The 24,368-nt window shown below is 37.5% G+C and overlaps 1 protein-coding gene across 2 annotated transcripts in view; it reads right to left on the bottom strand.

Moving 5' to 3' along the window:
• LOC137233596 (IQ and AAA domain-containing protein 1-like) overlaps positions 1-24,368 on the bottom strand; it is a 535,768-nt gene that overhangs the window by 401,141 nt on the left and 110,259 nt on the right. For both annotated transcript variants that reach the window (XM_067756723.1, XM_067756721.1), the window contains exons 2-3: positions 16,144-16,474; positions 15,788-16,077 (exon numbers count right to left, since the gene is read on the bottom strand). In XM_067756723.1, the coding sequence (XP_067612824.1) occupies positions 15,788-16,077; positions 16,144-16,474 (621 nt within the window). The remainder of the gene's footprint in view (positions 1-15,787; positions 16,078-16,143; positions 16,475-24,368) is intronic.

A 24,368-nucleotide genomic window follows, 5' to 3' on the forward strand; every position in this document is an offset into this window, starting at 1 on the left:
ATATTTAAGGCGTAATGACCATCTCTAGCTTGTAACAGGAATTCAAACAAATTCAATAATACATAATAATTTTTATACAATTATAACATATGTTTCATTTGTTGCGCTAGTTGAAAAATGAATATTGCGGAGTGGTGCAATGAGTTGAGCTGGTCTTGCAATTAAAAAATATATATTATAAATAAAATGGTAAATAAACGCTTCTGGTGCGAATTTTTCCAATTATACCGTGAATTACAAGCACTGTGAAAAATAAAGAGTGGTTTATATACAATTAGTGCCTTTTTTATACAATTAAAACACATGTTTCATTTGTAGCGCTACTTTAAAAATGAATATTGCGCAGTGTTTTTGAGCCGTGTATGTCAAATTTTCATTTGCACAAATTTCGTCGTTTTATATTTGCGCATGGCTTTTGTGTCATGTATGGGCCGTCTAAAACGGAGTGGCTTGAGCAATTACATCTGCGTATTCAACAACAGATTCATTTAAGCCCGCATCATTAGCTTCATTTATCCTTATCATCTCGTACCATGTGGTAGCTTCAGCAACAAAATTATGTAAAAAACCTTCATAAAAATTCTGAATATCTTCTACTATTGCTGAAAATTCTGATTTATTTAACTTTTTCATATATTCTGGGTGAAGCTGCATAAGCGAAAATGCTTGCTTGTGGGTTGAAGAAAATCGATCCTTTAGTGAAGAAATAATAGAATCTAAGTATGGGATGAATATAGATACTCTGAAAAATTCTTCCATATTTTCAGATGCTTGATTTGATCTGTAAGTTTGTTTTGCCACTGATAGAGGGCGCTTGAATTCAACATCCAATTATTCACAAATCTTTTGAGCTCGGTCGAAAATGACCGCAAACTCTGTAGAGGCATTATCGCGGTGAGATTGAAGCACATAAATTAATTTATTTACGTGATCTTAAACTGCCTTTATATTCATATTTACTTCTTGTAATTGATTGCACAGGGGTTCAAGTTTGGCAGAATAGGCAGCAATTAGTAAAAGTGTCATAATGTATGTTGGAGCAGTTGCATTTGTGTAGAGCTGGTACGATTTGGTTTTTGTCCAGCGAAAGTTCTTTTAAGAATTGTACAATAGTCAGAAAGTTTTCGGAAAATTTTCTGATACTATTGTAATTTGCTGTCCAACGCGCTTCACAAAATAGAGGTATATTTGCAATTTTTCTTCGCCGCAACGTACCCTCTCTAAAAAAATTTAGAATGTCTTTTGTAGTCCCAGCCATGATATAAATATCACAAGGTAAAACCGGTGAGAGCCGAAATGACGTTTAAAAAATTTTTAAAATTCTCACTGCTCTCACATTTTTATTTTTTATTTTGTTTTTGATTTCATAACAGAAATATAACAAACTGTAATATATTTGGTAATTCTATACGACAGCATGACACTGTTAATACACGTCCAAAAATATTAAGAGGGGTATCAAAAGATGCGTTTTGGATCCAGGATCGCGAATCCGAAAGCGGAGGTAAAAACTTTTTGGTCTGTCAAGAGATATTTGCAAACAAAATTTTGGAAATTTTCATGTGGTTGTTGTAATTTTGATGATTTTGTGGTACCCACAAAAAAATTCGTGAATATAAGTGTTTTCCGCGGATATAGTTTTGGTCTACAAACCGGTGTTGGACCCACTCAAGGTAATTTTTTATAAATGCGACCAAAGACCGCCAATGCAGAAAGGTGTTCTGCGCAAAAATACTTTGGATCCCACCCTCCTTTTCGGAGCACTCCGGGGTCATTTTTCGGTTTTTCGTTAATATCTCTTGAACGATCTAAAAATTTTCTTTTCCACCTTCGGATTATTGTTGTCGAGGTCAATAATAATCTTTTGACACACTGCTTCAATCAAATTTTATATTGGAACCATGGAAAGAAATCCACATTTCTGCATACCTTTCTGCGCACTTGATGTTGTTTTAGAAACGATGGAGGAATTTGGCACCCAAATTCTAACTCTCTTACGCTTAAACTCATGGGCGCCGGCAGCACGGTACAAGGGGGTGCACTTGCACCGCCCTGCTTTGACAGAAAATACCAGAAAATTAAATTTTTTTATTTTTTTTATTAAATTATTGTTTGAATAAAAACTGAAGGAGTCGAGGTTGCTGTCCAAATGTATTTATCACTTTCTCAATAAATTCAGAGTCTTCTTCTACTCTTTCCGTGAACACTGAGCATGCACAAGCTACTTTACCTCGCGTCTCCCATCGTTGAGCGATTCCACGTCTTGACACGTCGTAACGTGCTAAATGAACATTGAATGCTACATGTTGTTGATGGAATAGTTAAACCAATTTTGATCGCCTCACGTGCTGCTGGGTAATACGCCAATTACACGGCTCAAGTATCCTTGTGCCAATTACCAATTTGCACAAGGATTTGCCCGGTGTGTGCACTGGTGGCGCTATATGCGCAGAGAACTGCGCTAAAATCAAAACGATTTTGATATTTACGCATGTCTGCAAATGTTGCACATGCTTTTTTCTTCGTGTGTGGTGAATGTAACACACTTTACCTGTGGTTTCTGATAATATAATATCAGTAAATATTGCTTAAAAATGTTAATATTTAAGGCGTAAGGACCATCTCTAGCTTGTAACAGGAATTCAAACAAATTCAATAATACATAATAATTTTTATACAATTATAACATATGTTTCATTTGTTGCGCTAGTTGAAAAATGAATATTGCGGAGTGGTGCAATGAGTTGAGCTGGGCTTTCAATTAAAAAATATATATTATAAATAAAATGGTAAATAAACGCTTCTGGTGCGAGTTTTTCCAATTATACCGTGAATTACAAGCACTGTGAAAAATAAAGAGTGGTTTTTATACAATTAGTGCCTTTTTTATACAATTAAAACACATGTTTCATTTGTAACGCTACTTTAAAAATGAATATTGCGCAGTGTTTTTGAGCCGTGTATGTCAAATTTTCATTTGCACAAATTTCGTCGTTTTATATTTGCGCATGGCTTTTGTGTCATGTATGGGCCGTCTAAAACGGAGTGGCTTGAGCAATTGCATCTGCGTATTCAACAACAGATTCATTTAAGCCCGCATCATTAGCTTCATTTATCCTTATCATCTCGTACCATGTGGTAGCTTCAGCAACAAAATTATGTAAAAAACCTTCATAAAAATTCTGAATATCTTCTACTATTGCTGAAAATTCTGATTTATTTAACTTTTTCATATATTCTGGGTGAAGCTGCATAAGCGAAAATGCTTGCTTGTGGGTTGAAGAAAATCGATCCTTTAGTGAAGAAATAATAGAATCTAAGTATGGGATGAATATAGATACTCTGAAAAATTCTTCCATATTTTCAGATGCTTGATTTGATCTGTAAGTTTGTTTTGCCACTGATAGAGGGCGCTTGAATTCAACATCGAATTATTCACAAATCTTTTGAGCTCGGTCGAAAATGACCGCAAACTCTGTAGAGGCATTATCGCGGTGAGATTGAAGCACATCAATTAATTTATTTACGTGATCGTAAACTGCCTTTATATTCATAATTACTTCTAGTAATTGATTGCACAGGGGTTCAAGTTTGGCAGAATAGGCAGCAATTAGTAAAAGTGTCATAATGTATGTTGGAGCAGTTGCATTTGTGTAGAACTGTTACGATTTGGTTTTTGTCCAGCGAAAGTTCTTTTAAGAATTGTACAATAGTCAGAAAGTTTTCAGAAAATTTTCTGATAATATTGTAATTTGCTGTCCAACGCGGTTCACAAAATAGAGGTATATTTGCAATTTTTCTTCGCCGCAACGTACTCTCTCTAAAAAAATTTAGAATGTCTTTTGTAGTCCCAGCCATGATATAAATATCACAAGGTAAAACCGGTGAGAGCCGAAATGACGTTTAGAAAATTTTTAAAATTCTCACTGCTCTCACATTTTTATTTTTTTATTTTGTTTTTGATTTCATAACAGAAATATAACAAACTGTAATATATTTGGTAATTCTATACGACAGCATGACACTCTTAATACACGTCCAAAAATATTAAGAGGGGTATCAAAAGATGCGTTTTGGATCCAGGATCGCGAATCCGAAAGCGGAGGTAAAAACTTTTTGGTCTGTCAAGAGATATTTGCAAACAAAATTTTGGAAATTTTCATGTGGTTGTTGTAATTTTGATGATTTTGTGGTACCCACAAAAAAAATCGTCAATATAAGTGTTTTCCGCGGATATAGTTTTGGTCTACAAACCGGTGTTGGACCCACTCAAGGTAATTTTTTATAAACGCGGCCAAAGACCGCCAATGCAGAAAGGTGTTCTGCGCAAAAATACTTTGGATCCCACCCTCCTTTTCGGAGCACTACGAGGTTATTTTTCGGTTTTTCGTTAATATCTCTTGAACGATCTAAAAATTTTCTTTTCCACCTTCGGATTATTGTTGTCGAGGTCAATAATAATCTTTTGACACCACTATCGGTATTTTTGGACGCGTATTACCAGTGTCATACTTTCGTATAGAATTACCATATATTTTTGCGTTCTAATATTAATATTATGATATTTTATCCAAAACCGAATTTTTTATCGGTGGAAATAACCAGAAAATAAGAAATCTCAACGGTCAACCGCGTTCCAGAATTTTCAATTCAAGAATTGTATTGTGGTTTCCCGCAAAAGGAAGCATCAGGCCACGATCTTCTTCTGACGAATTTTCTTCAACAAATTTGTTTAGAAGTTTATCTTCGTCTACGCGACGAGAAGAAAAACCCGACTTACCGCCAAGGTGTACGGAAAAGATACATATCTACTAATAATAACAATTTGGTGTGATATATATCTGAGGAGATTAAAGTATAGCTTTCCATCCAATTCGAATGCTAGTTATCGTGTATTCGTTTTTCTACGAACTGGTTCACCTAAATACATGTGTTGTGCCGACCCAAAAATTGATGTGCTAATTCGGACGAACTTTTGGTGCCAAGGTAATGCCGAGGGACAATCAATACCATTTATACAAATTTTCTTAAATATTCTTGATGGATAGGCCAACACACTAGCTCTACACCACGGCGGCAGACTTATAACCGTTCAGCCGGTAAATTCAGCCTCCACGAACTATCATACTCCAACAGGACGATGATGTTTAGCTAAGCTGCGAAGAGCTACAGCGTTTTTGCTGGCGTGGACAAGTTATGGGAAGATCTCTACTGGTTTCGGCGAAGCAGGTGAGGGAAGACTTTGATCTCTCTCGGTGCCCCCTGTTGGCGTCAGTTATCGCATTGTTACGCAACGACCAGCATCTTCTAAACGGTTAAGCGCCAATTAAAAAATGTATCTTCCAACCACGAGGACAAGGGCCAAAACAAATCAAAGAATATCTCCAAGATCATTTTTTCCGGAGTAGCGAGGACACTTGAGACTGGTGATCTCTTACAAAGTGAAGTTTCAGCATATTTAAGGGTTAAAGATGTATCAACCAAGTGAAGAAGGATGAATGAAAAATCAATAAGGGACGTGTCCAACTTTCGCTTCTTAATTAGAAGAGGTTAAGTAGTAAGGCCTTTTCTTTTGTCCCTTTGCAAAAATAGCACGTGTTGAGGCATCCATTATATTGGTAACTAATTTTTTTGCCATATACATATGTATATAAAAACCGATTTCAAAACTTTTCGAAATATTTTTTCACTTATTTCATAAGCATTTTATTTTTTTTGGCATTAAAAAAATGTCAAACCAACAATTTTATTGTGTTTACTTTGGTTTGGCATTTCCACAAAGTTTAAGAGAGTGATTTTAAAATTTTTTTAAAAATCAAGAAACCATTATGGCCGCCAAGAAGAGTAAATGATTTTACCTGGTAATATTTATACCATGGTCCGAGCAGTATTTCTCACTTCACTGACAGTATTCTGATCATCAATGACAAGATTTATTACATGGCTTGCACAGTGGAAAAATAGAGCTGAAGGATATTTATCATTAATAATTTTCTGAACACCACCTATGTGATCTGCCATTGCAGCATACCCGTCGTATCCCTGGCCAACAAGTTTATTTAAATCAAAATTGCAATCTTGCAGAAAGTGAATACCAGTTTCCGAAATTGCTTTTACAGTCAGTTCCTATAGTGGTACATATCCCAGAAATTCTTCACAAATTATTGGTTTTTATCATCTTTTTCATAACGTAGATAAAGAACACCTATAGATAATTGCTCGGTGCCACTAATATCAGCAGTCTCATCAGCCAAAACCGAAAAAGCCGAAGCTTGTTTTACCTCAATTATTTTGCTTTTTAAAACGTCGGAACAAATTTCAATTAATTCATTTTGAATTTTATGCGATATGTATAAGGAATTTTTCGCTCCTGATTCTAAGTGATTCTTCAAAATCTCGTCTCCCGAGTCAACTCGAAAATATAGCAGATCTGTAAAAACAGAACCCTTGTCAACTTTTCCACGAAGTGGAATGTCATGGTGCCCGCAAAATAAAATTGTCGATACAATAGATCGAAGTTTTAAACGATTTACTTCAATTTGATGATTGAATGATTTTTTCAAATTTATTTTGCTGATGCCAGTGCATCACAATGCCACTTACTTGCCGCACGAGACTGTGCAGCTTCATGAAACTTTTGATATTTAAGACAAGGAGAAACTATAAACTGTCCTTGTAGACCACGCTGCACTGGAGGTCGAAATAATACACATATTCTACACAGAGGCCCCTTTGCTATAGCTGAATAAGCTAACCACGGATATGTTATAAGCCATTAATGTCGAAAAACTCGCTTAGCATCAAGTTTAACATCATTTTTAAAGTTTTAAGTTTTACTGGGATTCCAAGGATATCTTAGTAATTTCAAACGTAGATATTCATTGACTTCATAACCAGAATCCAAACACAAGCCAATATCCACTGATGAATTTCTTGTGCTTCTGCTAGAAATATTGAATGATACATCTGCTTGAAAATCTGTATGCACAGAGCTAGTACCTTTAAGCAAAAATAATTATTTTGAATAAACTAAAGTAAATGCCGAAATGAACACTCAAGAAGTTTTTGTGTTTTTCCTTTAAATATTTTTAATGCACTAATAATTATAAAGCAAAAAAAAATAAATTTTTTATTTTGTTAAAAAATATTTTTAGATTCTTTAAATGTACTATAGATTTTACTATAATTACTTAGTTGATTACCATTAAATTTTTTATAAAAGTTATAAAAGTTAAAAAATGCGTAAATTACTAATAACTGAACAGCTGTCCCTGATTATTGAACATCAAAATCACCAATTACTGTACTCTTACAATGAATATAATTAGTTAGTTATAATTATCGTAGTTGTTAAAATAATAAAAAATATTATTATTTATTTATTTATCATTAATCAAACACACAGCATTAGATTAATTTACAGTGTTTGACCTTACAACTAACTTAAAAATATCATTAAAAAATAAATATATAGTGTTAAAACAATTATAGTGAGTGATATTAAACAATTTTAAACAATTATACAAAACAATATTAAAAAATATATAAAAATAAAAAAAATAAATGTAAGGCGCGATAACCTCCGAAGAGATCTGAGGCTGAGCTTCTCTTCCAATTTGCGTCGTGCTCCTCTTGATTTTCCCTACAGATCGGCCGGACGGGACCTACATGTTTTATGCCGACTCCGAACGGCATCTGCAAGGCAGATGAGTTTTCACTGAGAGCTTTTCATGGCAGAAATACACCCGGAGCGCTTGCCAAACACTGCCGAGGGGCGACCACGCTTAGAAAAATTGTCTTCTAATTGAAAAACCTTATTTCTAAAATTTTGTTGTTGCTTTGCCCGGGGTGTGAACCCAGAGCATACGGTGTGGTAGGCGGAGCACGCTACCATCACACCACGGTGGCCGGCATGTATTACATTAAAAAATATATAATAAACATATTTATACTGAGTTGTACATCTATTCGTGCCTATGCAGTAATTGGTAACTCTACCCTAATTCATTAACACATTCAGGAAAAAAAATTTAAAAATATTTCATGAAGTAATTACAATGTATCTATACTTCAACCAATTTTTGTAGCAACAAATCAATTAAAATGCAAGTAGTGAGTCTTTGAGTTTTTATCAATTATCAAAACTTAATATTTTTATATCTTTTATACATAATCATTCTAGAGAAATTAATTTACAAGTTCAATTAGTGAAAGAATTTAATTAATGAATGATGAATTGCAAACTCAGTTGAGACTTATTGTACTTTAAGGGTACTGTACTGTTACTGTACTTTAAGGGTACTGGTATACTATTTTTTTCAGTTTTTTTTAGCGTAGTATAACAAAAAAGTGAAGCAGTATTTGTCATTATTATTTCGTTGTTTTTGGGTATTATTCTTCTGGATATTATGATAAATAATACAATAAATAATTTGGGTAGAAACAGCATCGCAACATACCGGGCTGTCTGGTCTGTCTGTATTCAATTTGGATGTCTTAATATGAAATAAATTATCTTCATCGGAATGATGATTACGTTTTTTACACAAAAAACGTCTTATGTCACTCATAACTTGAATAAAAAGTTATAAGTTAACCAATAAATCGCCTAAAAATGAAGATGAGTCACTGTTTATACAGATTTATTACAAACAATTGATTTGCTACTTATCGACAAAGAACTGCAATTATTAATAGATACAACTCAAATATCATGAAACATGAACTGACGCAATCGCAAGTAGGGAAACCTTCACATCCATTGCGTGGCAGCGGGGATTCCCCGAATAATAATGCCAACCATAATAACAGTAACAAATGTACATAGCAGGAATGTATGTAAATAACCATATAACAACTAAAATGTAAATAACAACAGCAAATTTACATAGCAGGAATTTATGTAAATAACCATATCAGTAAACAGAATATTATTTACGAAATCTCTAGACCCTAGGAGAAATGATGTACGGCAAAAGCCGAGGGTATATAAGAAGTAGAGATTTAGCAATAAGTGTTCAGTTTGTGATTAGAGCTTGACTAAAGCAGTACGTTGATAATTTAATTGTGTGAATAATTTTAAGTGTATAGAGTGGTTAATAAATAGTATCTTGACAAACTCCACATTGGTGGATTAATATTCAAAGTCTATTGATACGAACCGAATGGAAATAGGAGATTAAAGATATTCCAAACGGAAAATCGTCACAATATATTAGATCATAATAGTGTATAGATGCAGATGCACCTCCCTGAAAATAATCCTGGCCGCGCCCTTGCTTAAACTCCATCGTTTAAAATATTTTAAACAGTAACAAGTGCGCAGAAAAGTATACAACATTTAGTAGCGTTAGCGAAGTTTGGAAATTCAAAGGCATGTTTGTCATGTTGCTCCCAACAAACTAATACAAAATTTTCTCTACGCTATGATCTATGATGTAAGTTTCCTTCAGTCATCATTGTCAATTGATGAATCAAATGCCTGATAGCGTTCTAGCAGGGTTATTATAAACCGGTTTTAAGCTCATTAATTATTAAAAATTAAGTATTAATCTTTTAGTTACGTTACTTGTATTGTTACTAACTTCCCTAATGCTTAGACTCCATCGCCAAAAATATTTAAAACAGTAGCATGTGCGCAGAAATGCCCCGCAGTCATACCAACTAGTTGCATACTAGGAGAATAATAGTTTGCAAAAATCCCAACTAGTATGAGTTCTGTAATTTTTCCATATTAGCAACCAAGGCGAATGCATACCAGGTGGTGGCAAAGCGAATTCAACCAATTCGTCGTGCAGAATAATGTCAAGTCAAAAGAAAATTTTCAGTGATTTCGATTTACTGACATATTGTTGTACAAGGCTTTGTACGGAAAATTATCAAGAAGAAGCAATCAGCTGTTGGGATAACACCACCTCTACCGAATGCGCCTTGATTAGCAACTAGTATTTTTACACCAGACATCGGCGTAATCAAAATGCAGATGTGTTAGTGAGAGCGCGATAATCGCGCACATTACTTGATGCATCGATTTGCGTAGTTCATTCGCTTATTAGCAAGCACCAAGCGAAGATCATTTGTTATTATATTTTTAATGCGCACAATGGCAAGCAAAAGGTTTATACAATTAAATACATTCAGATCAATTCTATATATTCTCGCGAAATTTTGTTCTCGCGGATTTTTTTATTCCCGCGGAAAAATTCCTCCAATTCTTTTCTCCTAGGGAGAAGAAAAATTGGGGAATAGGAATTTTGAATTTTCGAAGTCAGCTGTTTTGTAAATTGAAATTTCGTTGCGCATTTCTTATTTTGTTTAAACAATTGAAAAGTTTAATTATTGTTGCGAATTTGTTTGAAATTAAGAAATAAGGTATAAACAATGCACATTATTGCATTTCATGTGGTATTCACTGAAATGAGTAATGAATTGGTGCCACAGCAACGTCAACAGAGGAGCATAAGAAGAAGACGGCGGGTTAACACAAATCCGCCGGAGCTGCCTGCTTTCATTCTGCAAAGCAATTTTCTGGCGGCCACGTCGAGTTGAGTTCGCCTTCCGCCATATGCCAAAATCTAATTAAGCCTTCTTAAAAAATCCTTGCGCAATTTCTGGATGGTTACATCAAATATACAAAGAGCTCTTCCGTTGCTTATGATATAATTTTCGACTTAAGAGCGGTACGCAGATCACAAGAAAGTGAAAATTCCATATAAGAACGCTCAAGAAATGCTCAAGAAAATTCCTTGTGGTAAAATTTCTTGAGGAAGTACACAGTTTACAAGAAATTTAGTACGCTACTTTACTACTATTTTTCCATCAAATTTGCATACGGCAACACCGGTTTTCGCAAGAAATATGTAAAATGCCATATATTTCTGGGAGAAAGGTAAACAAACTGTAAAAAGGTAAGCACATGGTTTGCTGGGTGCTCAAGAAAATTCCTTGTGGTAAAATTTCTTGAGGAAGTACGCAGTTTACAAGAAATTTAGTACGCTACTTTACTACTATTTTTCCATCAAATTTGCATACGGAAACACCGGTTTTCTCAAGAAATATGTAAAGTGCCATATATTTCTAGAACAAAAGTAAACAAACTGTAAAAAGGTAAGCACATGGTTTTTTAATTTTTCTGCAATAAATAATTATTATTTTATTTCAGAAATGGAAATAACAATAGCTGCAGCACCAAAGCGCAAAAAGCGCATAGTGAATTTCACGGCGGAGGAGAAACGAGCACTTATAAGGGAATGTCCATACTATTATTTTTCACGCAAGAAAGGAGCCTAAGTTTTTCTTGAGCAATTCCTTGTGATCTGCGTACCGGTCTTTAAAATAAAGAATATTGTGGTTGCTGTTGTTGTTGTATTAACAGTGAGAATATTGTGGTTGCTGTTGTTGTTGTATTAACAGTGAGAATATTGTGGTAGAATGTAATTACATATTTTATCGCAAATTTGTACAAATAAGTGTTCTTTCTTAAAAGAACCAATTTCATTCAAGGTTCGAATCGAGCTCAAGGCCAGAACAATAATTTATTTCTAATGATAATGATGAAGGCTTAGCACCCTTCGAAATGGATCTATCTGCGCAGCTATGGCAGGTTGTCTGAAAAATTTTCTACTTACTATTCCAAAAACAAAATACAATTTTTCAAATTTAGAAAAATTAAAAAATAACAATAATTATCATTAGAAATAAATTATTGTTCTGGCCTTGAGCTCGATTCGAACCTTGAATGATTTATCAATAGGCCGATAAAAACAAAAACAATTGTTAGAACCAATTTCCTTTAACTATTTTGATGCATTCCCTTTAATTTAACTAGTGAAAAAACTCCTATGAAATGGCAAAGAAATCTCCCTCTCCCTCACATTCATAATACCTACTTTTCTCCCATAACCGGTTTCCTCTTTTTCGAACATTGTTCAGAATAGGAGGAAAGGGAGAAGTGAAAAAACTCTCAAGGAATTTTTATTTAGAATACGAGGAATGGGAGAAAGTAAAAAACTCGCACGGAATTTTCGTTTAGAATTGGGCTGATTGTATTTGCGCAAAAGGTTTGGTCAACATTAAATATTTTCTTATGCGCATTGAAAAAACTAACAAACGATCTTTCCTTGTTGCTTGCTAATAACATTCGTCAACATATCCATCATCTTAATCTTAATGCGGCCACCCTGATCGGATAAATGCCAAATGCTGTCAAAATTAATACAAACAAAATTACCTATAGAACGATATACTGAAGTTCCTGCATAAATGGTTTCGCTTTTACTGACGAAACACTAAAATTTTTTCTGAAAAATCGCTGTTTTTCCTAACTTTGACCTCAATGAGGCACCTTTTATCATTACCGGATTGGCCTGAAACTTTGCAATAATCATTTTCTGATCTATTGGCATATTTTAGGAGGGTGCCCCGAAAGACAGAACAAAAATTAAAATTCAACATATACCTTGTAACCACCCTAATGTATATACATTAGACTGGGATAATTTATTAACCGATATCGCGCCATCGAGTTTTCGATAGGATTTGACCTCAGGAAAAAAATTTCCACTACGCATACCAAAAAAAAATAATTTTCGAGCCTGTGAAAAAAAAAATGGCGAAAGGGTAATTTTTTCGAGCAAAACACTCCCCAAAATCCAATAAATTTAGTTTTTTTTTTCAAAAAACTGTTGTAAAACGTTCGCGATAGCAGTTTTTTGAAAAAAAATATTTGTTGGATTTAGGGGAGTGTTTTGGTTGAAAAATTTACCCTTTTGCCATTTTTTTTTTGCTGGCTCGAAAATTATTTTTTTGGGTATCGTTGTGGAACTTTTTTTCTGAGCCCAAATCCTATCGAAAAATGGATAGCGCGATTTCGGTTAACTTTCGTCTGTACAAATCGATCCAGGTTAATATACATATATCACTTTAAAATTTATCACTTCAATACATTATACTTTGGAATAAGTCTTAATAAAAAAACCGGACATATATTTAAAAACTAAAAAGTAACGGAATACCACATACCGATTTTGTCATCGATCACCGGAGATGGCGGACCATATCCTGGAATGTGACGCAATCTCAAGACGCAGGGATAAGTTTATGGGCTCACCATGGCTAGAACATGCCCACATTAAATCACCCAAGCCAAGAGAACTGCTAGGGTTCATCAAAAAAGTCGGCTTGGAGGTGAGAGCACAATATACCACTGGTCGCAGTGGAAGGAGAAGGAACGAGCCAGTTGTGGTTGTTTGTGTCAAAATAGGCCAAGCTGCACTAGCACCGTCCTATGATGAGTGTTAATGGAGTTCGGAACGGTGGTAGTGATATGCACGTCACGGAAGTCATACTGATGGCTGGAAAACCGAAGAATTTCGTTTCAATGAGGGAATCATGACGGCTCTAAACGTTTTCGTTAATAACTATAGGGATAATATCGCTAGATACTGGCTGGGCTTCCGGTCTTTGGTAGTGGGTTTATCCTTGCCATGCTCCGTTATTCTGGAATAGCAAAGGCTTTTAACGACAAGTAGAAAAAATGTGCTAGGCTGCTGATGTCCTCATGGCCAAGGTGTCTAGCATTGTCAACTGAAGTATGCATTGCAAATTGGCTACAGAAAGCACTCGCGCATTTTCCCGAGTCCGACAGACGAAATTCTAGTCGAATAAATTATTCAAATACTAACTAGTATATAACACCACAAAGTTATAGTCAATGAACAATTAACTTCTCATACACTAGGTTAGGTTTGGTGGTAGCTACCCTGATAGGGGAAGCTCACTTGGACAACATGAAGCTACTTAAAGAATCGTTGGGTATCAACGATAAAGTTCCGAATGATACCGATCTCAATCTTGAATAAATCCTCGGAAGATCCAAGTGAGTGGCGACCGAAGTACTTTCGTCTTGTTCTGGCAAAAGCTGGGCAATCAGGCATAAAGTGATTTTATGATTCCTCCTCATCATCCTCCATACAGCTGCAGCAGGATGGAGTTTCCAGTATATTGAGACGTACCGCATGGATACCCATGGGATAGTGCCCTGTCAAAATGCCAAGGACCATTAATAGTGAACCCAAGTAGTCCGCAGATCTCCTGCCATCCACTTTCGGCCAGAAAGATCTTGCTACCCTGCAAGATGTGGTGTTCGCCCAACGTTTGCTGAGCTGTCTCGAGGCCCAGCTATGGAGGAGCAAACCAGGTGGCCAGCAGAATCCCGAGATCCCTACAGCCATTTTCATCCGGTTCTGTTGTACCGATGCGGACTAAGAGATCCGCTTGACAGTTGCCCCGGATATCACTATTGCCGGGGACCCAGATAATCTTAATTATAAAATAGTTCGATGCAATTGAACTCACGGCCAACTTAAATTTGCGGCTGACATTTAGCTCGTGACAAAATACCTCCCCCCCCCCCCCCCCCCCCCCCAACAACCTTTCCGTCCAACGTCGACACGTCCGCGAACAAGTTAACCGGTTCCCTGCCCCATATGAACCCTCTTCCCCACTCCTCTCTCGGGGGAATGACTGGAGTGAAGGTTGTATAGGGAACAGTTATCGGCATACAATAGTCCGTCCTGTCCGGGATAAAGTCGAACATAGTAAGCAGGTTAGAGTGACCAAAGTCAGAAAGCCAATAGCCCATATCACGAAGCCTGACAAACGACCGGGCCGCGACTGCCTTTCCCGCAATATCTACTGGATATATGTTCAGCATGACATTCAGTGCCAAGGTAGGTGTTGTTCTGAGAGCGCCACTGATTATGATCAGCGCCGTCCGTTGCACTGACACCAACATTTTGGATGTGCTCGCCGTGTCTAGTGCGTTCCACCAGACCAGCACCCCGTAGAGTAGAATCGGTTTGACCACCATCTCATAAAGCCAGTGTACTGACTAGTGTGAATAACACCACAAAATTATAGCCAATGAACTATTCAAAAGCTGCCTAGTATGAATAACCCCACAAAATTCTAGTCAAAGAACTAGAATATTTTGATTACTTTGACTTTTGACTGCAGCTGCAGGGTTTATGCAGCATTTAGTACCGCATGGTCACAAGGAACAATTGCTTAACTCCCATACTTTTACATAGGACTTAGGCGGGTATTCCTTATGACCATATGGTTCTAAATGTTGCATACCTTTCCCAGCGCTTGATTTTTTTGGCGATGGAGTTCTAGCGTTGAAAAACATGGTGAAAAGCAAGACGTACCGAATTAACATCATTTGGGGAAACATGGTGAATCGCAAGACCGTTATGAAAGTTGGAATTTCGGGGCAGCCTCTAAAAATATCTAAAACAGTCTCAGATGCTCAGAAAAGTTTGCTACATTTATTAATATGTGGCAAGGCGAATTCAGTACCAAGTGGTGTTATCCCATCAGTTGATTGCTTCTTCTTGATAATTTTCGATTCAACGCCTTGTACTGCAACATGTCAGTTAATGGAAATCAATGAAAATTTACTTTTGGCTTGACATTCTTCTGCACGGCGAATTGGTTGAATTCGCTTTGCCACCACCTGGTATGGATTCGCCTTGATATGTGGTCGCAAAGAATACCAGCCTAACTTTTATACTTTAACATAACGCTTAGGCTGTTATTCCTTATGAATATATAGTAATAAATGTTGCATACTTTTCTGCGCACTTAATACTGTTTTAAATATTTTGCATTAGCGAAAGCTGTAATTCGTGAAAAAAATTGTGAATACGTACATATATCGATGTCAGCTATAAATTGAAATTAATTTGTTTATAAATTTATACTTTTTAAAAGCAAGTAATCTTACCTATATTTTTATTAGACTTTATACTATCTGATATATCATAAATTCCTTGATCTTTCATTTTTTTCCGTCGCTTGGATTCTTTAATTTTTTCTTTCTTAATTTTCTCCTTTTCCCTTTTCTTTTGAAGCTTAGCTTTCGCGGCTCGTTTCTTTTTTTCTTCTTTAGACAAGTTCATTTCATTTAATTTGTCTTTGAACTCCTCGGGTGTAAATGTTTCATCAATTAGTACCAAAACAGTTCCGGTTTTTAAGGCATCTGGGTACGGATGAAAATCGCCCACTTTGTCGTAACTACAGTGATAAAACATAACAAGGTTGAAGCTAAATAATTGATAAATAATAGTGTGTAAATCTCACAATTCCCGAAACCAGCTGCGTATGTGATCGGATATGTCCTCCATTATCCATGGAGATCTTTCCTGCAACAATCTAGTGCGCTCGTCGGACATTAACCTTAAAAAGTCTTCATCAAGTTTTTTCTTAAACTGCTCATTTTTGTAAGTTTCCACAACAGAATTCAGGTATTGGCTGGGATTTACCAACTTTCTCTTAATCCTCATTCCATATAATGTCTCTTTAAAAATATGTCGTCTCCTTAAAATTTTTTTGCTTTTGTGCGCCCTCCATGCTGCCTGAATTTTTAGTGCTGCTTCGTTACGGATTCTGTTTAGTTCAATGTCATCGATACCTTAAATTGGAGTAAAAATAGTAAGCTGTAAAATCTCTGCGGAAGTTATCGCAAAGAAAAATATTAATATCTTTCAATAATTTGGGAAAAAAATAAAGAACATGACATCAGGACGGACAAGGCGACAGCTGTTTCGATTATATCTTGTAAATCTCTATATATATATGACTGAGCATGGATTAATTACTAGAGGTTTGTTCTACAATGATGACAGAGCTTTCACACTCCCAAATTAAAAAATCTGGACGGGTTGCTTTTACGAAGTAAGGAAAACGGGGAATAATTCAATCCCCTTCAGTGAAAATTGTAGTAGAAAAGTGCCTTTAGTAGTATATTAGGAGTGATAATAATTTGTAAATGTGAACAGGTTTTAGGGGAAATAATTCATTTTCTACAAAATATTTGCTAAATTGATAAAGAATGGTAATTTTTTCAGAATTTGTTTGAAGAAAACCGCACGGTAGCATTTTATTCAAAAATACACTATCTCAAAATTTGTTTTAAAAACTCCCTACCTGAGCATAAGTTCAATGCATTTTGACATCAGAGGAAGTTAATGAAAAGCATTCTGAGATAAGGCGTGTTTGTGACGAATCCTGAAATGGAAGTTTTTGAAAAATATTTTGAGATAGGACGATTTCGAACTGGCAGCCGACATGGGGTGACACTCTTCTCAGCAGTGGCAATGAGCCAACAAAAAATAAATAAAATCAAATGGCTTATTGTCTTGGAACTTTATATTCCGGCCTTGACTGTGACAGAAGAGTTAAGCTTTTGTGTGGCCCTGCTACACAGAGAATACAGTATTTCCTGCTAATATGCACCCCGGTTATAAGCATTTTCCGGTTATAAGCACTACAAAAATTGTATCCCCTATTTCAATGCACACAAAAAATCACGATATAAGCAACCCGCTTATAAGCATTTCCCGCTTAAAAGCACCGATTTTTTTCTAAAGTTTTGTAATGTTCCCACTCACAAGCAACGAATAAAAAAATTATATTTTAAATATTCCCATACACGAATTTATTTGGCTTCTAACTAAATTTACTGTATTAACCATATTATGTATTAACCACTCATTTATCGATTCTATGCATTCTTGTCTGCTACGGAGAATCTAAGGACGAACATATAATCGCAGAAGCCTTCCCAAGAGAAAATTCAATAATAGAAGAATCGTCCGATGATCGATACCTTAAATTGGAGTAAAAATAGTAAGCTGTAAAATCTCTGCGGAAGTTATCGCAAAGAAAAATATTAATATCTTTCAATAATTTGGGAAAAAAATAAAGAACATGACATCAGGACGGACAAGGCGACAGCTGTTTCGATTATATCTTGTAAATCTCTATATATATATGACTGAGCATGGATTAATTACTAGAGGTTTGTTCTACAATGATGACAGAGCTTTCACACTCCCAAATTAAAAAATCTGGATGGGTTGCTTTTACGAAGTAAGGAAAACGGGGAATAATTCAATCCCCTTCAGTGAAAATTGTAGTAGAAAAGTGCCTTTAGTAGTATATTAGGAGTGATAATAATTTGTAAATGTGAACAGGTTTTAGGGGAAATAATTCATTTTCTACAAAATATTTGCTAAATTGATAAAGAATGGTAATTTTTTCAGAATTTGTTTGAAGAAAACCGCACGGTAGCATTTTATTCAAAAATACACTATCTCAAAATTTGTTTTAAAAACTCCCTACCTGAGCATAAGTTCAATGCATTTTGACATCAGAGGAAGTTAATGAAAAGCATTCTGAGATAAGGCGTGTTTGTGACGAATCCTGAAATGGAAGTTTTTGAAAAATATTTTGAGATAGGACGATTTCGAACTGGCAGCCGACATGGGGTGACACTCTTCTCAGCAGTGGCAATGAGCCAACAAAAAATAAATAAAATCAAATGGCTTATTGTCTTGGAACTTTATATTCCGGCCTTGACTGTGACAGAAGAGTTAAGCTTTTGTGTGGCCCTGCTACACAGAGAATGCAGTATTTCCTGCTAATATGCACCCCGGTTATAAGCATTTTCCGGTTATAAGCACTACAAAAATTGTATCCCCTATTTCAATGCACACAAAAAATCACGATATAAGCAACCCGCTTATAAGCATTTCCCGCTTAAAAGCACCGATTTTTTTCTAAAGTTTTGTAATGTTCCCACTCACAAGCAACGAATAAAAAAATTATATTTTAAATATTCCCATACACGAATTTATTTGGCTTCTAACTAAATTTACTGTATTAACCATATTATGTATTAACCACTCATTTATCGATTCTATGCATTCTTGTCTGCTACGGAGAATCTAAGGACGAACATATAATCGCAGAAGCCTTCCCAAGAGAAAATTCAATAATAGAAGAATCGTCCGATGATGAACCTCCTAATAGTGTTGCGGATAGTATTCCAAGCCATAAGGAAGTTATTTATTCCATTGATTTTATCCGTAGGGCACTTATGCCTTCAAATAAATTTATGCTCGAGATCGACAAAATATAGCAATAATATTTCGAACTCGCTAAATTGAACATTCAGTGTTGACCAAGTCAGATCGGATCAAGGAATGGGATGCACCCATATCTACAGTCAGTACATGCTCCTTGCCATCCACATTCCCTCTGACGGTAAGACTGCTTGATTTCCTTCCAATTTGCGACACAGATATCACAGGACATTCAATAGCTGGAGCTAGCTCTCGATTTTTCCATCTGGCACGCCCTTGCTCATCTCCTCCAGCTTTGCGTTTACGGCCACCCAAGTTGGAACTACCAGGGTCGCAATGACGTGCAATGTGACCGGGCTTCCCGCATTTGAAGCATTTGATAACTTTTTCACTCCGCTTTTCCGATCCTTTCAACGCCTCCAATATTGTGTCTACCCACTCTGGCCTTTCTACCTCCACATGGCGTGCTTTGAAAACTGGCTTAAACAAAAGCAATGCTGTTTCTTGAGTCAGTGCATAGGATACCGTTTCTGCGAATGTGGATTTTGGGTTTGCATATGTCGCTCGCTTCGTTTCTACGTCCCGTATGCCATTTATAAAACTGGATTTTTACCCTCTCGGTGTACTCCACGGGTGCGTCCGCATTTGCCAAATGTGCAAACCTTTCAACATCCGAGGCAAATTCCTGCAAAGTCTCATGCGCTTTTTGGTAGCGGTTTTGCAACTCAATTTGGAATATCTGTTTTCTATGCTCGCTTCCATAACGTCGTGCTACAGCACCCATCAATGCTTCATAAATGTTCCGTTCGTACTCTGGAATATTCTGTAAGATTTGCGCTGCAGGCCCTTTCAATGCCACGAACAGTGCAGCAACTTTATCTTCCGCATTCCAGTTGTTCACTGCTGCAGTCTTCCCAAACTGTAGCTTGAAGACCTGGAAAGGAACATAACCGTCAAATGATGGTGTTTTTACCTTTGGATTGCTTGCTGAAACAGCTGGGCGGTTTAGTTTTAACTGCTCCATACGACCTTTTAACGCTTCTATTTCGGCATCAATTTTGTCCTCGAGTTGTAAAATTTTTGCATCCTGCTCTTCCAGTTTCACAAAAAGCTGCGATGATACCTGTTCCGAAATTTGTACCGACATTTCAGATATACGTGCCTCTTGCGCTTCCAGTTGAGATGCCAAATATGTCTTCTGTTCTTCCAATTGTGATGTTATACGGGTTTCCTGCGATTCCAGTTGGGATACCATATACGTCTTCTGTTGTTCCAGTTGTGATGAAATTTGTGTTTCCTGTGCTTCAATCTTCGATGCTATTTCTGACGACATTTCTTTTACTGTCGATGTTTGTGCAGATATTGCCGCCAAAATCATGTTCAAGTCTGTGCTCGTAACTGTCTGCGATGCTTCGTTTTTCTCTTCAATTTTTGTTGTTGTCTAGCCCCATCAGGATAAAAGACATGCTCGTCCACATCAATTCCTTCTGCTTCCATTGCCTGTCGTAGCCGTACCTGAAGATCGAGTTTAACGCCGCTTGTATTCAATCCACGGCTCTCCAACTCCTTCTTCAGTTGCTGGATCTTCAATTCACTGAACTTTGCCATGTCCTTGTTATCCTTTGGAATTTATTCAACAATTCCTCTTCTGACACCAATTGTAACGATTTTACTTGCAAATCTTCTTATTTGCCCTTCTGCTAAGTTCGAATCACTAAACTGTTGAATAAATAACTCCAATATTGAATAATGGAAAAATGGCCTTTATTAAAGTACTTCACAATAACACTTATACTTGTCAACTAGCTTGCTTAACAACCAAACTGATTGATAGCTCAAATGAAACTCTTCTATAGCCCGACAGATTGCGTGCTTAATCAAAACTGCTCGATAGCTCAAATCAAACTGAATTCCAGCGCCTCTACATTTGCTGCCTTTTATACTCTCTGGTTTCAACGTTCGCATCTTCTAGGCGCTTCCATTTCCAGAATTTGCTAGTTGTCCATGAGCTCTCAAGTTTCTCAGCTGTAACTACAATTGCACGATTTTATAGCTTCTCTCATTTCATACTTTCAGGAGTATCTCAGATATATGCATGTAGTTGTGCCTTGCTTCTCAGCTGCGTGTACCTACATATGTGTAGACATAATGATTTATTCGTTTATGTAGATACAAGTGACTGTCTGCTTTATTGTTGTTGTGACTTCATTTACTTAGTATTAGACTAGGGATGTGAGTATCAATTAGTGTCACTCATAATCGTCACAATATATTTTCGGCAAAAAGCGGTCGCGCATTTTTTCGCATCCGACATTACTTTATCGCCAGAGGTGACGGACAAATTTGTTGTTGTGCTTAGACGGATTCGATAGGAGCTTTACGGTGGACCAAAGCTTTCCCACACCGGCAGAGAGGTTACAACCATTTAAATGCTCCTTTCATTTTGCTCGCTTGTGTTCATCCACAAGCAATCTGATGCTTTGGTTTATATCCCTTATTTGGGGGTCGCGGGGACGAGCTGTCTTATAAGGTCACGTTCTCTCGCTAAATTTGCGGCCTCCGCCGGAAAATAAGGCGAATTTCCGGTATTCTTCCGGCGGGAATAAAACGAGCCGAGGTGGATTGAATAACCTTGCGGAAAGCACGTTCCCCTTCGCGGGCATCAGTCGGGATAGGGAGGGCAGCAAAGCGACTGTCTGTTGTAAGGGACCTGGTCCACTGAATCAGGATTGAATCGAGTGTTACCCTAATTCTCCTATATAGGATCTTGTCCAAGATGAGGTGTGGATTTGAGTATTATCTTAGCTCTTCAGGCGCATTTGTCCAAGCATTAAAATGCCCGCTTTGATTCCTGAATAAAGACAACCACCTAGTTTAAGTCTGTAGTCAAGAATGCTTTATTTTGGCTCATCGCCAGCTTTTATATGTTTACAGTGAAGTTCTTAATTCTACTCATCCATTTTTTGCATATTTGCAATATTGCATTCTTGTCACTATTCGACTCGTTGCCTAATTCTAGTTCATATCTCACCGTCATGAACTTCTTGTCATTTTCCGTATGGCAGTTTCGTTTTCCATAATTGTAATAATTAGTTCTTTTGTATTGGTTCTATTCTGGTTTAAAATCATCTAACCGCATGCACATTGGTAATGTGATTTGGCTGTCCTCCAGTTGAAGTGCTAGTGCATTCGTTTCGTAATAAATTTTACATTTGAAGTACATACAAATGCTTAATTGCTAATTGTTTCTAAAATAAGTGTGCCACTTGTAATGCGATCACACATTGCTAAGCTATGTGTCACAGGTGTCTCTTATGTAAAGCTATGTCAAATGCAATCGAGACATCAAACCTGTTGACTCAGCAATGTGTGTCGCGTGCATTAGCATGGTTAAGCACACTACACTGTAAAACATTTGTACTCATCCCACTTTCCTTTTTTAATGTTTATGAAAGTGCGTCTTTTGGTGAGGATGAAGTCTACGGTTCGCTCAAGCGAAATAAATATAGGCAGGTGGTCAGATGCCAATGTTACCATCGGCTGCCAGTTGACGCAGTTTACGAGTCCTGCACTCACGATTGATATATCTGGTGAACTGTGCCTGCTTCTTACCATGCGAGTGGGGCATCTTCGTTTATTGCGCAGAACGCCGTTTCTTCTATTTGATCCGCCGACATCTCACCCCTGCTGTTGGCCTGCAGGTTTGAATGCCATACATCGTGATGGGCATTGAAATAGCCTAAGATAATGCCATTATTGCCAGTGCGTAAGGCGCTGATATTAGGGCGGTATCGACTGGGGCAACAGGTCGCAGGAGGGATGAAGATGTTGATGATTTCTAGGTTTGCATCGCCTGACCGGACAGATAAGCCTTGAAGTTCTAAGACACTGTCTCTGCGGCCGATGTCGGGATCAAATATATGATATTGCACAGAGTGGTGTATGATAAACCCGAGGCCGCCTCCATTTCCGCTCTCGCGATCTTTTCTGTGGACATTATACCCAGAACAGGTCTGCAGAGCAGATCTTGCTGTGAGTTTAGTCTCTTGAATCGCAGCAATGCGGATGTTGTGTCGCTTCATGAAATCGACTATCTCCGTGATCTTCCCAGTTAATCGATTACAGTTTAACTGCAGAATTCTGAAGTGCAACGGGAGACGTCGTCACTCTGGGAGTAAGTGACGGGTGACTACGCCTGGGTTCTGAAAGGCTAGGACGCAAATGCTGTTGTGGCCCTGGGACTACAACGGCATTTGCGTCCTAGCCTTTCAGAACCCAGGCGTAGTCACCCGTCACTTACTCCCAGAGTGACGACGTCTCCCGTTGCACTTCAGAATTCTGCAGTTAAACTGTAATCGATTAACTGGGAAGATCACGGAGATAGTCGATTTCATGAAGCGACACAACATCCGCATTGCTGCGATTCAAGAGACTAAACTCACAGCAAGATCTGCTCTGCAGACCTGTTCTGGGTATAATGTCCTTGGGCAAGCATTCGGGTACCCGGTGTATTTGGGTATGCGGCCTGGCAACATGGCGCAATGAAACCCGTCGGGGTTTGCCGTCGCGGAGACCAGAACATCTAGGAAAGTGGCACCATCCAAGGCAGGAGCTGCATATATATATATTCTGTGCTGGCAAACGGTGCAAAAGGTGGTAGGGACTAAGAAACTGTTTCCCTGACCAACACGATTGCTGCCGGAAAAGAGGAGGGGAGAAGACGGGGCAGGGGCTGCTGCTCGTCATTGCTTCTGACTATACTACGGAGATTGTAGGTGTGAGTGGGAGCAGCCGTATGAGTTGGTGGCGCCGTGGGGCGCTTGCAGCAGCGGGTACTTTTTGTGGCTTGCTGAGCAGGGGGGCTGCTGGGACTACGGGACGCCCTTGGGTGTGAACAGCAAGGGGCCACAAAAGATTTATAGAAGTTACGTGGACGTCTGGTTTTGGGATCTAGGCCAGAACAACCTGTCCTATGCAACCATCTCTTACACGAGACACACTGACAAGAGTATGACCGTCCTAAAAAGATTCTTTTCCGGCAAACGCAGCAAAACCATTTTTCAGGGCCGGGATCAGGAGAAGGACCCGGATTGGGTTCGACACCTTCCCGGAGCAGGAGAGTATGGCGCAGCCCCGCTGCAAGGAGCTGCTGGAAAGATGACAATTTGTAGGAGGGGCGCAACAAATTAAATGGGGTTACACTGAAATGACAGCCCTTGGTCGGGAAAAATCCCGAGTCGCCCCGGTACATAGAACCGCATTCCTTGGGAAGCGCTCTATGTGTGTTTCGTTATAACTGCTATAATATCGTAAGTTTCATTTGAAAATGTATCTCCATTAAAGGCTGGACAGTTTTACTCATTTATATATGAACTTGTTATGAGTCACTCATTGCATTTTGGTTTGGAATTCCTCAGTTGATATTTTGTTCCTTTATAT

Source organism: Eurosta solidaginis, chromosome 5, assembly GCF_040869045.1.
Source record: "Eurosta solidaginis isolate ZX-2024a chromosome 5, ASM4086904v1, whole genome shotgun sequence".
Lineage (NCBI taxonomy): Eukaryota > Metazoa > Arthropoda > Insecta > Diptera > Tephritidae > Eurosta > Eurosta solidaginis.